This window comes from Arachis ipaensis, chromosome B10 (genome assembly GCF_000816755.2).
Source record: "Arachis ipaensis cultivar K30076 chromosome B10, Araip1.1, whole genome shotgun sequence".
Lineage (NCBI taxonomy): Eukaryota > Viridiplantae > Streptophyta > Magnoliopsida > Fabales > Fabaceae > Arachis > Arachis ipaensis.
In genome coordinates this window covers 121,382,762-121,398,377 of record NC_029794.2, presented here as the reverse complement: position 1 = coordinate 121,398,377, position 15,616 = coordinate 121,382,762, and the positions used below count along the sequence as shown (strand labels likewise).

Sequence of the window (15,616 nt, the reverse complement as noted above, 5' to 3'; positions counted from 1 at the left end):
ATATATATATATATAACGAACTCAGAACCTTCAATTGGCACAAAAAAAGTCTCGGTACCCTCACTCTCTCTAGTGTCAATTATACAAAAGTCTCTTTTGACAAATACAAAAATGAAAAATAAAAAGTGTAGACTAGTGCACAAGACTCACCCACTTAATGGAAGAGTAAGTCCATAACCTTATTCAGGCAAATAAAGAGCCTATTTCTAAGATTTGAACTCATAAGGCAACAACCATGCCAGTGAAACAAGGTTCATCACCCTCTTCCTATATTATGAATGCATCAAGAAACAATTATTGCCTTCTATAAGCTTTATTCTATTCGTACCTTCTCATGGTTCATGTATCTCAAGCGGCAAATCTCATAAAAAAAATCATCAGCACTGGTGTGGCAGCTCTTCATTTGAAGAATCTTTATAACCATGGTCCTCAAATTTTTCCCATACTTCAACAAGGATTCAAGAGTACTGATTTTCTGTTCAGCATTTAGTGGTGATCTTACAGTGACTACAGCCTCCTCCAAACATGGGATGACAAATCCAGGATCAACCTGCAAAATGAATCAATATCAGCATTAGATAAGATTTCTAAGAGCACACTTAATCAGAAGAGTAATATTTAGCCTATTATGAATTTACATGTTTCAGACTGTTCCTCTGGCACAGAGCTGCGAACATAGCTCCATGGATATCAAACTTCCTCAGCTTTGGATGGCTATTGAAAAATTCGACAAAATCAATCTCTGGAAAGGGTTGCAGAGCCTCAAAGTCCCCTGTGAATTCAACCTTCATAAAAAGATGCTTCACCTCAAGGGACCCTGATCCAACTACAGCCTTGTACCTCAAGGGATTCAATTTTCGGAGAGATAAGAGAAAGTGAACAGTTTCCCAGACCATAAAAATCAAGCTTACACTCCTCTAAATATGGCAGCTCAATTGAAATTGATCTAACCCCCTCACATCCAAGCAACAGCAACCGTTTAAGATAAGGACATGCTTGAAGCACCACAGTCAATACAGGATCCTCCAATCTTGCACCAATAAGTTCACATGCTTCTGAATATCTAGCAGATGAGCTATATGAACCCAAAATAGATAAAAAAAATCTCATGATCTAATTCATTGCCATTGCTGATAGAAACTTTCAACATTTTAGCAGCATGATCATAAGACAAATAGAAAACTACAATGGTAATAATCAGCTAAAAATACACACACTACAAAAGACACCAAATAAAAATACAGTAATAAAGGAAACAGCATTTCAAATTCCCTTTATTTCCTAACTATAACAAAAAATGGCTAAAAATTTCTCTTTTTCTTGTAAGAAAAATATTAAAGCAACACATACAATTTAAGAAACTTTTTCTTTTTCTTTTTTGTCTTTTTATTACAGAACTCACAGTTTACAGCAACGAAAACCCAAAGCACAAAGCCATAACCACGAAGATGACGTTACCGTACCTGACGCCGTCAAACCTAACAGTGCCGTTACCGTCGTCAGCGCTGTCATCGGCGGCATCACTGGGCGAATCCATAGGCGCTGATTCCTCATCTGCCGGCGCGTCGGCTGCCTTCTGCTTCTTCTTCTTTCCCTCTTTCTTCGGGGATGCAGGAGCGTCCGCGGCGGCTGGCTCCGGTGCGGGCGCGGGCGAAGGAGACGGAGCCAGGGCCTTGAAAAGCTCCCTGGGAAGCAGAACCTTATCAATGGTGTAGATCGCGAGCGGGTCTTCGTCAATGAGCGTGCCAGTGATCTTGGCAGTAACAATCTTGGTCTTGAGCGTGACTTGATCACCGTCATTCTGCACGGTGAAGTCGAACTTGCTGGCTCCATCGAGAATCGAGCGAGAGCGAGATCGAGATCGAGATCGAGATCGAGCAAGAGCGAGACTGGATTGAAATCCAGCGAGATCGAAGCAAATGCGCGAAGAAATAAGTGATTAAATTGCAGCGTGAGTAAGATTTGGATGTGAGGAGGATTTTGACATAACATTGAGAATTTATACTCAAGCCTAGCAAGCTTATACCTAGGATCTAGAATGACAGCAACACCCATCATACCATAAATTTCTTCTCAATACTTATCAAATTTTACCCTCATACTACATGCCATATTACTAATCAGTGAATTTGGAGATGCAGAACATTTTTTCAAGGCAACATTTATATCACATACTTTGTTAAAATAAATGTTGGCTGTTGGAACTTGAGTACCAGAAAATAATTGTGTCACATCATAAAACAACTTTAATTTACCACAAATTTCTTTAGCAAGGTCTCACTCCTCATTGCTTGGAAAGCTTTTGTAATTAGGATCCTTTTGTCTTAATCGAGAAAACACATTTCGATACAACCATGCAGTCTCTAACATCACATAAGTGGAGTTCCATCTAGTTGGACAATCAAGAGCTAATATTTTTGTAAATTGAACATTTGACTTACTACACCAACTCACAAAGGTTTCATGTCTTTTAGGGGTTGAAGTCCAATACACCACACTGCCATGAATTTTTTCTACACTCTCCTTAACCAAATTTAGACCATCTTTCACAATTAGGTTCAAGATATAAGCACAACAACGCATATGCAACATGGAACCCCCAACAACAAATATTTTGAATCTAAGCGCCCCAACAACTCATCAACCATAGCATCATTAGTAGAGTAATTATCCAATGTAATAGTTGACAATTTTCTATCTATGTTTCACTCTAACAAAACTTTCATTAATGCATTCGAGAGCACTTCACTCGTATGAGGAGCGGGAACATAAGTAAAACTGAAAATCGTTCAAAAATATATTTCAATTATTATCTAAAAGATAAATTAATTTAAAGTAAAAAAATATTAAAAGTCATATCAATTACTAGAAGTATAATTTAGAAGATTACCTTAATACGCGCATTTGCAAAATCCATGAACTATCAACCATGTATCATTTTTCTTGGTTGGAAGTCCACATGTCGGTTGTAACTGCTACTCGACTATCATTTCCATCCATTAGCTTAGTCATATTAAGCTTCTCCAACTCATACATTTCAAAAATGTCCTTCTTGATTGTGTTTCGACTAGGCACCTTAAAAGTTGGTTGCATTGATGCATATACTTCCTTCATTCCAACATGTTCCACAAAAGATAAAGGATACTCATGCATACATATGGCCTTGGCAATACACCTTTTTGTATAAGATGGATCAAATACAAAAGCATCCGCAGCACTCCTTGCATGTTTAGATAATGAATCAGCAATTGTTGATTGCCTAGAGTTTGCTAATTTGATCTTTTTACAATAGTGGAGCACGTGATTCTTCAAATTTGTAGTTCCATTTCTTGGATTGGCTCCAAGAACAGATTTTCAATGGTTGCATTTTGCCTTCCAATCTTTTTCCTCTTGAAATCGAGTAAAGTATTGCCAATAAACACTCTTCACACTCGGTTTGTTGCTATTTTCAATTAAAGCGGACTCATCTGGAACAAAATTAGCAGTTGCTTCCATCGGAGGTTCTTGTTGTTGTTCTTCTGTAGCCACATCTTGTGCCACTACATCCATATTGGTACTTGACATTTCGAAGTGAATTCCCTACAAATATATATATGTGACATGTTTAAATACACTTTGTATAGATAGTCAGATATACAATTTATACACACATACATATAAAATAAAATAAAAAGAAAAAAGAAAGTTCCTTTCTATATCAAATTAACTTCCATTAGAAAAATAGCTAAGTCTACAACATAAAAATCACAACTACAAAGTATCCTAGTTTCCTTCGTACTTTGGATCATAATTAATCCTCCATAATTCAATTACAGTCAACATTTTCCTATTTAATCCACAAGAAAAATGTAAAAAATATTAAGTTTTGTTTTTTTTTTCACGAAAAGAATTTGAATGGGATTAAATTATTTGATACATACACTTTTTCACTTATTTAGAAGTTAGTTATAATTTTATTAATACCCTTATAAGCTTTTGTGGGGGCAGGTAGAAGATCGAATTAGATTTTTTCTCTCTAGTTAATAAATTTATCTATTAAAACTTTAGAAGATAATAATAATAAAAAGGACTAGTACAACTCAGATCCAGTGAAGAAGATGCAGATATATAAACGGCAATAACATACAGGAAAAAACAAGCACGATGCAGCACATAACAACATGGTAAGCTACACAAAGTAGCACATCACTACACAAAGCAGTTTAAGCATCTTTCACTAATTCAACCACTCAATTATGATGTAAGTCCATGTGCCTTGATTTTGTATTGTGAAAGGTCATTCTATTTTTTTCAACGTCATTCTATTTTTTAATGCCACATTTAAATATATCACAGTATAAATTAAAGATGGACCATCATTCATGTTGCAACGTTTATATGAATTTCAGTAAAAATTTCGATCTGAATGAAGAACCCAAAATAATCACAACCCACCCACAAAATAGCAGCACAGCAGAATACTAAGCAAAACATTAACAAAATTTAAAAAATGAAGAACAAGTGAGCAAGCACTAACCTTCGATCTGAGGCGGCGAGCAGAATCACCAGATGAATCTGCACAAACACAAACACAAAATCACAACACAGTTCAATAACAAGTAGCACAAACACAAATCACAAACACAACAAAACAAAGAACAGAGCAGTGAGCATTTAAAAAAGAGAGAACAGAGCAGTGAGCAGAAACCCAGAAACACAGTGCATGAAAAAAATAAAAAAAAATGAAAAACAGAGAGCAGTGAGCAGGCAGTGCTGACCTTCGGCAACCAAACTAAGACGACGGTGCGAGCAAAGGGCAGACGACGACGACGGCGATCAGAAGACAGGCGAAGACGACGGTGAGTGAGACGAAGACGAAGCTGTTCGGCGAAGGGGCTAGGGCTTAGTGTGCGAAGGCTTCCATGGTTCGAAGAGGAGAAAGTGAAGGACTGAGCTGCTTTTTTCTTTATTTCAACCCTAAACATACAACGACAGCATTTATTTGTTTGACTGAAGGTTGCTCTTGCTTTTGAATTGATCTCTCCTTTTTTTGTAAATTTTTGATAAATTTAATAAGTAAAGTTTACAAATTTATAAATTTGGTTCAGTGGTCAGTAGCCTTTTGCACATGCTTAAGGTCCTTGGTTCAACTCCCATATGTAACATTTTTAAACATATATAATACATATTATGAAGGGTGCGGGTAGGGCGGGTAGGGTTGAGGCTCAACCCGCACCCTACCCGCTCTGCGCCCAACCCTACCCGCAGCGGATCGGGTTGGCAACCCTACCCGACCGAGTTTGGTACCTGCGGATAGGGTCCATGCTGCCAGGCCTATCCAAAGCATAAGCATATGTTCGTGCTTCTTTTCAGATATCTCAAGATCCACTTCACAACTCCCTAATGATTCTTACCATGATTGGAAAGATACTTGCTAACTACTCCAACCGCACGAGCGATATCCGGTCGAGTACAAACCATGGCATACATATATCAAACTTTCAGCTACAGAGGAGTAAAGTATTATAGTCATCTCTTCCTTTTCTTCATTAATAGTTGGACAACTCCTTTTACTGAGTTTAAAGTGATTGGCCAACAGAATGCTAACCGACTTAGCATTCTTCATGTGGTATTTATCTAGAACGCGTTCCACATATTGTTTCTATGATAACCAGAGTTTTCTAGCCATCCAATCTCACAAAATCTACATATCCATAATTTTCTTTGTAGGGCCTAGATCCTTCGTATCAAAGAATTTTGACAATTTCTTTTTCAAATCACCAATTATTTTTGCATCTTATCCCATTATTAACATATCATCTATATATAGAAGCAATATATGAAACTTATCACCTGGAAAACCTCTGATATATACACAATAATATGCATTTGTACTGGTATATTCATGACTTATCATAAACGATTCAAACTTCTTGTACCATTGTCTAAGAGCATGTTTTAAGTCGTATTAACTCTTCTTCAATCTACAAAAAATGTTTTCTTTTCTAGGTTCTTGAAATCCTTCTGGTTTTCATGAAGATTTCTTCCTCCATATCTCTATGGAGAAATGCAGTCATCACATCTAACTGCTCAAGCTCTAAATCAAACTAGCCGTCAATCTGAGAATCACTCGAGTATAACTCATTTTGATGACAGGAGAGAAACTATCGTTAAAATCTATTCCTCACTTTTGTTTAAAGTCTTTAACAATTAAGCAAGCTTTGTACTTTACTAGCTTGTTGTCATTTTTCTTGAGCTTAAGGACCTATTTATTCTTCAAGGCCTTCTTTCCTTAGGAAGTTCCATCAACTCATAGGTTTTGTTCTTCTGTAAGGAATTCATCTCTTCTTGCATGACTTTGATCCACCGAACTTTATTACCATGAGTTTGAACTTCATCAAAGTTTTCTGGCTTCCTTCATCAGCAAGAAGGATATACTCTGAATTGGGATATCTACTGGACGGACGTTGCTCTCTATCCAATCTTCTGAGTTGTAACATAGCAGGTTACTCCTTCTACTCAACACCTTCTCCATCTCCAGCATCATTAGCAATTGGCTCTTCTTCCTTCCCATGGTCATCTAACTCTCCTCCATCAGTGGCATTTTCTCTAAGAGGAGGGACTAGTGTCATATCAACTAGATTACTAGATTCATCAAGTTTCTCGGATTTAGAAGCTAAATCAGACATAGTTTCTTACTCGTGAAACACTAAGTCTATACTTCTAATGATTTTTTTCTCCTTCAAATCCCATAGCCTATAGCCGAATTCTCATCTCCATATCCACAAATATGCAATAAATGGTTCTGTCATCAAGCTTTTGTCCCTACTCCTTACTTAAATGAGCAAAGGCTTTGCATCCAAACACCTTCAAATAAGAGTATTTAACATCATATCCAGACCATATTCTCTTAGGAATATTAAAGCCTAATGGAATAGATGAAGATCTATTAATTAGGTAGCACGCCATTCGAACAACTTCAGCCTAGAATGACTTTGGTAGCTTAGCCATTCTTAACATACATATGACTTTCTCCATAATGGTTCTATTGAATCTTTTGGCCACACCATTATGTTGTAACGTGCCAGGAGTCGTTTTCTCATGTTTGATGCGATGCTCAGCACAATAGTTCTTGAATTCACGAGAGGTATACTCTCCCTTGTTGTCAGTACAAAGACACTTCAAAGGTTTCCCAATTTCTCTCTCCACCATGGTATGAAACTTTTTGTGTAAGAACCGCGACTAATTAACTGCTTAATTAATTAAATTAATTTTCCAAAATAGGATCCAAAAATTTAGAATATTAATTTAAAAATTTAAATATAATTTTTACACTCAGTAGATTTTTTTAAGTTGAAAAATATAATTTTTTGCAAAAAATCGCACAAAAACGCGAACCGGTAAATTAACCGGCAATACCGACTTAAGTCTGTCTTGTACTGTGCGAGAATAATTAAAAATAGTAGAAAATCTTAGGAAAATATTTAGAATTAAAAATTGAGCACTAATTCTAAAGGTTTGGCCTAATCCAAAAACGCTAACGGGTTGAACCGGGCCCAAGTTGGGCCCAAACCCAACATATATATAACCTTAACTGAGGCCATTTCAGCCTCACAATGCTTCATAATAACACAACACAGCAGCTGCAACCTAAGTTAGAGAAGAGAGAAAAGTTACTCTTCACATCCACATTCAATCCATCATATTTTGAGTTACGGTGCTCCGATTCGCGTGCCGTTAGCGGCTACGCCAAATTCTCACCAAGCCCATTAGTTCTATCTAACCTTTGTTGGTAATATTTTGAAATTTTATCTCCTTTTCTCTGCCCTAAGAAATTCAAATTTTTGAATTTTGGTTGTGAGTGAATTTTTGTGTTTTGATTGATTAGGTGGTCTCTAAAGTTGGGCTATTGGTGGTTTGTGCCCCCAAATACCATTAGAAAAAGGTAAGGAAACTCTTTACCTTGTGAATTTTTGCAATTAGAAATCCTAGGTATTGATTTATGGTAATCTATATGATTTTAGTTAAGTTTTTTCACTTGTTGGAGTTGACATGGAGCTTGGAATGTGAGTTGGTGATTTGTTGGTGATTAGAAGCTTGTTTGGACTCAATATTTAGTTTTTGGCATATTGAAAATCGGGCAAGGTACTATTTTAGTTTTCTCTATGTAATATATAATATTTCTGGACACTTAGGCTAGTGACCCATAGGATAGGTTTTGATTGAATTGGTTGTTGAATTTATTGAATGATGATGTATGATGATTTGATGATTTTGGTTATTTTGATGAATTGTGGTATTGATGTTGATCAATGATGTTGAATATTGAAATTGAGGTTGAATGAGGTTGATTATTATGATTGGTAGTGATAGAATGTTGATTGATGAGTTTGTTAGTTGAGAAATAGTTTTAGGGTGATAAAATTGATATTTGAGGTTGAGAATTATATAATATGAGTGATGAATTGTGACACAAATGATAAGATCTGATGTGAATTGGATTTGGTGTGATTTTTGAATTGGTTTTGGTTGTGAATTTTGGAAAGTTGAGAACCTTGTTGTTTTTGGCAAAAACCAATTTTCGGTAAACTTTGACAGATCATAACTTGAGCCTCAAAATTTGAAATTGAATGAAATTTGTTTTAAGTTAAAGGTTGCTTTGAGAGCTTTAAATTGATATAAGGTTTGAAGAAAATAGATTTTTATAGAGAAAGTTATGACTATTTAAAGTTTGGTGCCAAAAACTGAATTCTGCAACATTAAAAATTTTCTAAGTCTGGTGTGGGCTGCGTACGCGATATGGTGCACGCGACGCAACCAATCCATTCGGGTTGGGTGACTCACGTACGTGGATACTGCATGCGTACGCGAACTATTCAAAAATGAAACCTTGGATACGCGAACTTTAACACGCGACGCAAGCAACCCATTTGGGTTGGGACACTCGTGTACGCGAGTAGGGGGTTGCATACGCGAGACCCCTGTTTTGCTGAAAAATGATTTCCTTTGCTTTTAAGGGTTCTCCAAACTTTCTAAACTTCTCCAAGATGCAGTTTAAGGGTAATGTTTTGAAGTTAGGCTTAAGGACCTATAAAAGAGAATTAGTGACTTAATTAGATGAATTTTACATGAATTTAGAAAACGGAGACTTAGGTTTCTGGAGTACTGAGGACGAGTTTGGTTGAGTGAGATGGCGATGCATTGTATTGATGATTGATGGTACGAATTGTGAAAATGGTGAACTATTGAGTACTGAAATAAATGATTTCTAAAACCATTGATGTAATATTTTTAACATGAGATTGTTGAGACGCTATGCGCCTGGCAAGGACGATGGTTAATCCTGCTTGTCGAGGTCGCGGCAGCGGCGTAAGGGCAGCGGTTAGTCCCGCTTGCGTTGAGATGTGAGGTCCGTGGCAAGAGTATCCCACTCGCATCCCTTCGGAATCACTAGAGTGTGCATGCACTATATGCTGTACTGTGTTTCGGGCACGATATCTCGGGGGGGTTCCCATTATGAGACCGAAGGGCGACATCTCCATAGAGATGTATCGGGTTGGCAGTTGAACCGACAATATGATATCACAGCCAAATAGGACATGCATTCATCATGTGCATATTCTTTCTGACTGTTTACTTTGCCGACTTGCATTGTTTGCCTAAGTTCTTAACATGCCTAAATGCTTATTGAATTACTTGATATATGTGTGTGTGTGTGTGTGTGTGTGTGTGTGTGTTGGGGGAGGGGGGGCAATACTTGTGCTTTACTTACATTGTTATTATCTGTGTTTTCTACTAGGATTGAGGAGGTTTGGAAGGTGGTGGCGATGGGATCGCATAGCGGTTAAGCAGGCGAAGGCTGTGGGACAGCAGAGAATTTTTAGATTAGAAATCCACTAAGTTAGATCCCCTTATTTCTCTCTATGGTTTTAAGTAATGGTTTTAAATGTACTTATGTTTTAAGTCTGAATCTCATGATGGATATGAAGCTCTAGGATTGCCTCTGGCGTCCAAGAGTCTTATATCTTACATCACTGGGCACTGTTACCATACCGAGAACCTCCGGTTCTCATTCCATACTATGTTGTTAATTTTCAGATGCAGGTCGTAACCCACCTTGGTAAGTTGCTTTGATGGTGACAGAGTGGAGGATCCTTGCTATGTTTTGAAGTCTTTTGATTTATTTTGACTAGATCTCTCACTTTTGAATTTATCTATGCCTTAGAGGCTTACTTTGAGAGAAATATTGTATAAGCTATTTTACTTTCAAAACTCTGTATGTCTGTATATAACTAGCCAGCTTAAACTCCGCGAGCGACGGCTAGATCCTTATGACTATTATACTTTGATATATCTATATGTATGTCTTGATATCTGTACCTATATCTTGTGCCTCGATTAGCGTAGCTTCGTGTGAACGTTTGGCACTTTTGAAACTCTATTTTTGAGCTTATTTCTTTATTGGGCTTCTAGAATTATTATTTCTTTCTATATATATTTATGTACAAGCTTTAGAATTATCATAACCTTTGATTAACCTTTACTTTACGACGTGAGGTAAGGTTTAGGGTAATTAGGGTGTTACATTTTGAAGTAATGAAACTCCTGGTCCTTCGTCTTCAAAAAATACACTTATCCTTTTTTGTGAAGCATCGTTGATTAACAACAAAAGCATTTGCTATGACAAGAACTCTTCACCTCCATAAGACCACACATATCAAAGTAAACCATTTTCAAAATATTTTTTTCAGCTTGGATATTTTGCTAAAAGTCACCTATAATGCTTGTTGAACAAACAATGCTCACAAGGATCTAGTTTGATGTCTTTGGCATAAGGAATAAGGAATTTTTTTGCAAAAATCTGTGATCCTTTTTCACTCATGTGAGCCAATCTTTTGTGCCACATATTTGGCGAAGCATCATCCTTGACTGCATTCAACCCTCCAATCTGCTTGACTTGAGTTATGGATAGTGTATTGCGAAACGCACCTCTAGCAACAATCATCAAACCTTTAGTAAGCTTCTACTGCCATTCTCCAAAAAGGTTGTGATATTCGGCTCGATTTAGAGTACAAATGGAGATTAGATTTAGGTGTATATATGACACAGGTTGCACATCCTTTAATGTTAATCTACATCCAACATTAGTCTCGAATAATATGTCACCAACGCCTACATTATCAGCAATACTATGATTGCCCATTTTTACTTTACCAAAATTTCCAGCATTATACGAAGTAAAGGGTTCCTTGTAAAGAGTTGCATGAAGAGATGCTCCTATGTCAACAACTCATTCTGTTAATGAGTCTACAACATTGCACTCTTCGCCTTCAATGAAAGTAAGCATCTCCATAGCCCCTTCTGTCATGAGGGCTGTGGTGCTTCCATTGTTAGCCCCATTCTAACTCCGATCTTTTTTGCCTCTATACCTTTACCTCTACAATTTCTTATGATATATGCCATTCTTCGTTATAATGGTAACATCTTAACTTTTTCTCACATAGGATTGTTATCTATCTTTTGACTTTCTAGATTTCTCTTTACTTTGACTTCTCCCCCTATTTTCTATAACAAGGGTATGGAAATTCTCAGCTCCAGCATCTCGTCTTCTGACTTCTTCATTGAACATACTATCTTTGACTTGTGACTAAAGGCAATTTTTCAATCGAAGTAGAATTACTTAGTGACACTACTAAGGTCTCTCAGCTATCAATAAAAAAACTCAGAAGTAATAATACTTGTAATTCATCATCAAACATTATTTTCATGGCACTCAACTGATTTACCAGATCTTAGAAATGACTTAAGTGCTCTGCAACAGATCTTCCATCTCTGTATTTGAGATTCACCAGCTTTCTGATTGAGAAAGCTTTAATTTATGTAGTTTTTCTTTCACAAAGATTCTTCAAATTCTTTCACAGAGTACAAGCATTAGTCTCTGTGGCCATATGGTGGAATACACTAATATCCATCCATTACCTTATCAATTCAATAATCTTTCGGTGCAACTTTTTTCAAGTGTCCTCATTCACGCCTTTAGGCTTTATATCTTCTTTTTCTAGAGGATCATACAAATTCTCGTAGTAAAGTAAATCTTCCATTTTCGGCTTTCAAATAGAGTAATTTGATATTGTCAATTTGATCATGGTACCGATCATTATATTGTTGTCCTTCATAATTTATACAGTACAATCCTAAGCTCAACGTGCTCTAATATCACTTATTGGGCTCAAGGGTTGATTCTTAGTATCAATTAGGAGATGTCTAAATAAGACAATAGGCACAAAAATTTACTTAACATAATAGAATTTTGTCAAATGCCACATCACAATAGAAAAATACGAACAAAACTGTATTAGTAATGTTAGGAATAAGTAGCATGACCACAATTCAATCTATCATGAAAAAGAAAGTAATTCTAAAGATATATTTTGTGCTTAAAATTTATTCTAGTAACATAGATCAGATTCAAATACCTGAGTACACTAGTAAAAATCACTTTTCTCTTTCGATGATACGAAGGTGCTATGCATATCCACACTGAGATCAATTTTTACTGTCAACTATTTGACTAATGGATATCTGATCTAAATTGAGAAGCTTTTTTTGTAACTCTTTGCACACCATAAAATTCTTCCCCAAGAATTAGACTCACATACATATGTGTGTGTAGATGTAAAGGAATAAAACTCTTGTGTTGGTTAGTGTATCACCTTTACTCTTATCATACATATATATAGTATGAGATTTATTATTGATTTCAAATTTGAATCTTATCTTATTTCAAATTGAAATCTTATGAATCATATCATATCATAATTCAATTTGAAACAGAATTAGTTAAGATTTTATCCAAACTTATAATTCAAATTTAAAAATAGAATAACTAATTATTCTTGATTTTCATTATTATTATTTTATTTTTAGTGCATGCAAAGAATATAATAATATTCTATTTGAGTTCACATAATTATTTATTTCATCAAATAAAAAATAATAATTAAATAATTCAACAACAAAGATTAGAACACTCATTAGTGTGTAACACTATAGGTTCAATACTAAGCAGGTAGTAAATTAGTCATACTAGATTTACTAATCAAGATTGGCGTCTAACAACACTCCTTAACGACCCGATAGTATGAAGTAATATATTTTTACTAAAAATACGAGAAGAACAAAGTATATTTTCCTCCATCTTTCTAACTCTTGGTTAACCCTTAGAGTATGGTTTAATTGTCAAACTCTAACTTGTTACTATTATTATAATGAACTCTAAATGACCTAAGAAACTTATTTCTTCATTCATTTAATTCCTCTTGGCAAGATTTTACTCGTCTCAGTCATTATAATCATAGAGTTCAAACTCTTTACCGAGAGTTGACGGACTTTATTGACTAATCATTAATTCTACAAATATTTAAATCATACTCAATATCCATTTAATCAGCACCCTAGGGTATTAGGTGTTTGAAATCAAAGTATAATAAATACATTGTAAATTACTATGACAGTCACAGATCAAAGGAAACTCTATTACTATGTTCATCTTAAAAATATCCTATTGACAACTATCCGGTAATTATAATCATTAGAAATTCTCAAAGTGAGTCAGTTCAATGGTCATATCTCTATATGCACCATCCATATATAATTTAATAAATGAGATCTATTAATCATCATCCGATGAAGACCATTATATATATTGATCTTTCCGGATTATTAATGTTCTTTTTAATCAATAACAATTTAGATTAAATTATAAAATATTTATTTCTCAATATTATGATCACTATTATAATGATAAATCTCTAATTAAGAACAATTTAGATTAAATTATAAAAGATTTATCTCTCAATATTATGATCACTATCACAATAATAAATTTCAAAATTTAATCAAGGACATTATTATATTAACCCTTTAATATAATAACAATAACAAATTATTTGACATATGATAAATTGAATTGTAATCATATAGTCATACTACTTATTTCTAACAAATAAATAATAACAGTACAAATAAATAATAACGGTATAGATCAACAGTACTGTGTATATAAACAGTATAATACCAACAATCGTATACTCAACAGTATATATATGTCTCGGTAAATAGTATTGGACAATCTACGTGAGTAATATTATACAAATATTATTGCATGAATAGTAACTTGCACTAATATTTAACGTGAAAACTCTAAAATCGGATAAAAATCACGAGCCAAATTCCGACAAAAATTTTTACTATACTCGGGATAATTACACGGTATTCTTTTTACACTCTTACACAATCAAAAGGTACCTATAACATTTTCTAGTGAGAACTCCTTCATATCCAAATTTATATTATTAAAGAATAATAGAGATGATACCTAAAAATATTCTCAGTGTATAAAATCATACCCAAAACTATTGGAAATTACTCATATACTATTTTTTCTCAGAGATCATTTATCTGTTAGCAGTTTATTTATCAACTGCTTCTAACTCTCACTTATTGATATGAAAAATTAACGAAACTCTTGCACTATTTATAGGCGAGGTTCACTTCATTTTTCAAATGTTGCATAATAATATTTATTGTGCATCATTTGAAAAATTCACTGGACAAAAAATTATTAATTTTTAAAGATGAAAATATCTTTTTTTAATAATGATTGCAAAATTTTTTATCAAAATTTGATTTATAAAATTATTTTTTAAAATATATATTTAATATTTAATTTTTTTTGTCACATTTTTATTAAAACTTTTAGAAGCTTATTTGTCGTTAGCATTTTTTGAGATTCTTTTTATTAGCGATATGAATTTTCAGATACCATTTTAGTAGTTTATTCTACATATTAAATAATTCTAATAAATTTTTGGATAATTAAATTTTTAAAATTATTATTGCAAAACAAATTAATCCTTTACAAAGAGACTAATCTTTCAAGAATTTCTAAAATAATGAAAGTACATTTAGTATAATTTTTATGTATTATGACTCAGCGTCTCAGCCACTGGTTCTTTCTTTCGTTTTGTTTAGGCAACACAAATGTAATATTTTATAGATTTTACAATAAAAAATGGTAAAAAATAAATTAAACTAATTAGATCCAACATTAAGAATAAATCATACAAATAAAATAATTCTAGTTCAAAATCATACAGATGTTGTAAATTAGAATTGATTACATGTCATATGTTGAGTACCTTTATATAAATCAAATCAAATTGATCCAATTTATACTATTTATATATAAATCGATTCGATTTGTCATGTATGTGCTGCACTAGTCGTAAATCGAATTAAGTTTATTCGATTTACTATGTATGTGCTACACAAGTAGTAAATAAGACGAATTCGATTTACTACTAATACAATATATACATGACAAATCAAATTAACTTAATTCGATTTATATTTAAATAGTATAAATCGAATCAATTTGATTCGATTTATATAGAAGTATTTAAAATAAAGTGTGTAATTACTTCTAGTTTGAAACATATGTATAATTTTAACAGTCATGCTACACATCCATGTAATTTTATATCCAAGTTCATCAAAGTTGGCCCAACACAAAAAAAACCCAATACCATTAAATGAAATGTGAAATATACGCGCCCAACACACACGAAACCGCTCT

The 15,616-nt window shown here is 34.1% G+C and overlaps 2 protein-coding genes and 1 long non-coding RNA gene across 4 annotated transcripts in view; all 3 read right to left on the bottom strand.

Moving 5' to 3' along the window:
* LOC107623256 overlaps window positions 1-1,979 on the bottom strand; it is a 3,655-nt gene extending 1,676 nt beyond the window's left edge. For both annotated transcript variants that reach the window (XM_021112902.1, XM_016325444.2), the window contains exons 1-3: window positions 1,464-1,979; window positions 639-1,075; window positions 329-550 (exon numbers count right to left, since the gene is read on the bottom strand). In XM_021112902.1, the coding sequence (XP_020968561.1) occupies window positions 329-550; window positions 639-896 (480 nt within the window). In that variant the 5' untranslated portion in view covers window positions 897-1,075; window positions 1,464-1,979. The remainder of the gene's footprint in view (window positions 1-328; window positions 551-638; window positions 1,076-1,463) is intronic.
* LOC107621134 (fasciclin-like arabinogalactan protein 1) lies at window positions 1,406-2,055 on the bottom strand. Its single transcript, XM_016323170.1, has 2 exons — window positions 2,027-2,055; window positions 1,406-1,889 (listed from the first exon to the last, which is right to left on the bottom strand). The coding sequence occupies exons 1-2, from the start codon at window positions 2,053-2,055 to the stop codon at window positions 1,406-1,408; spliced, it is 513 nt and encodes a 170-aa protein (XP_016178656.1).
* On the bottom strand, window positions 2,474-4,989 carry LOC107623257. Its single transcript, XR_001616391.2, has 4 exons — window positions 4,758-4,989; window positions 4,517-4,554; window positions 2,891-3,579; window positions 2,474-2,778 (listed from the first exon to the last, which is right to left on the bottom strand). It is a non-coding gene; the product is annotated as an uncharacterized LOC107623257 (long non-coding RNA).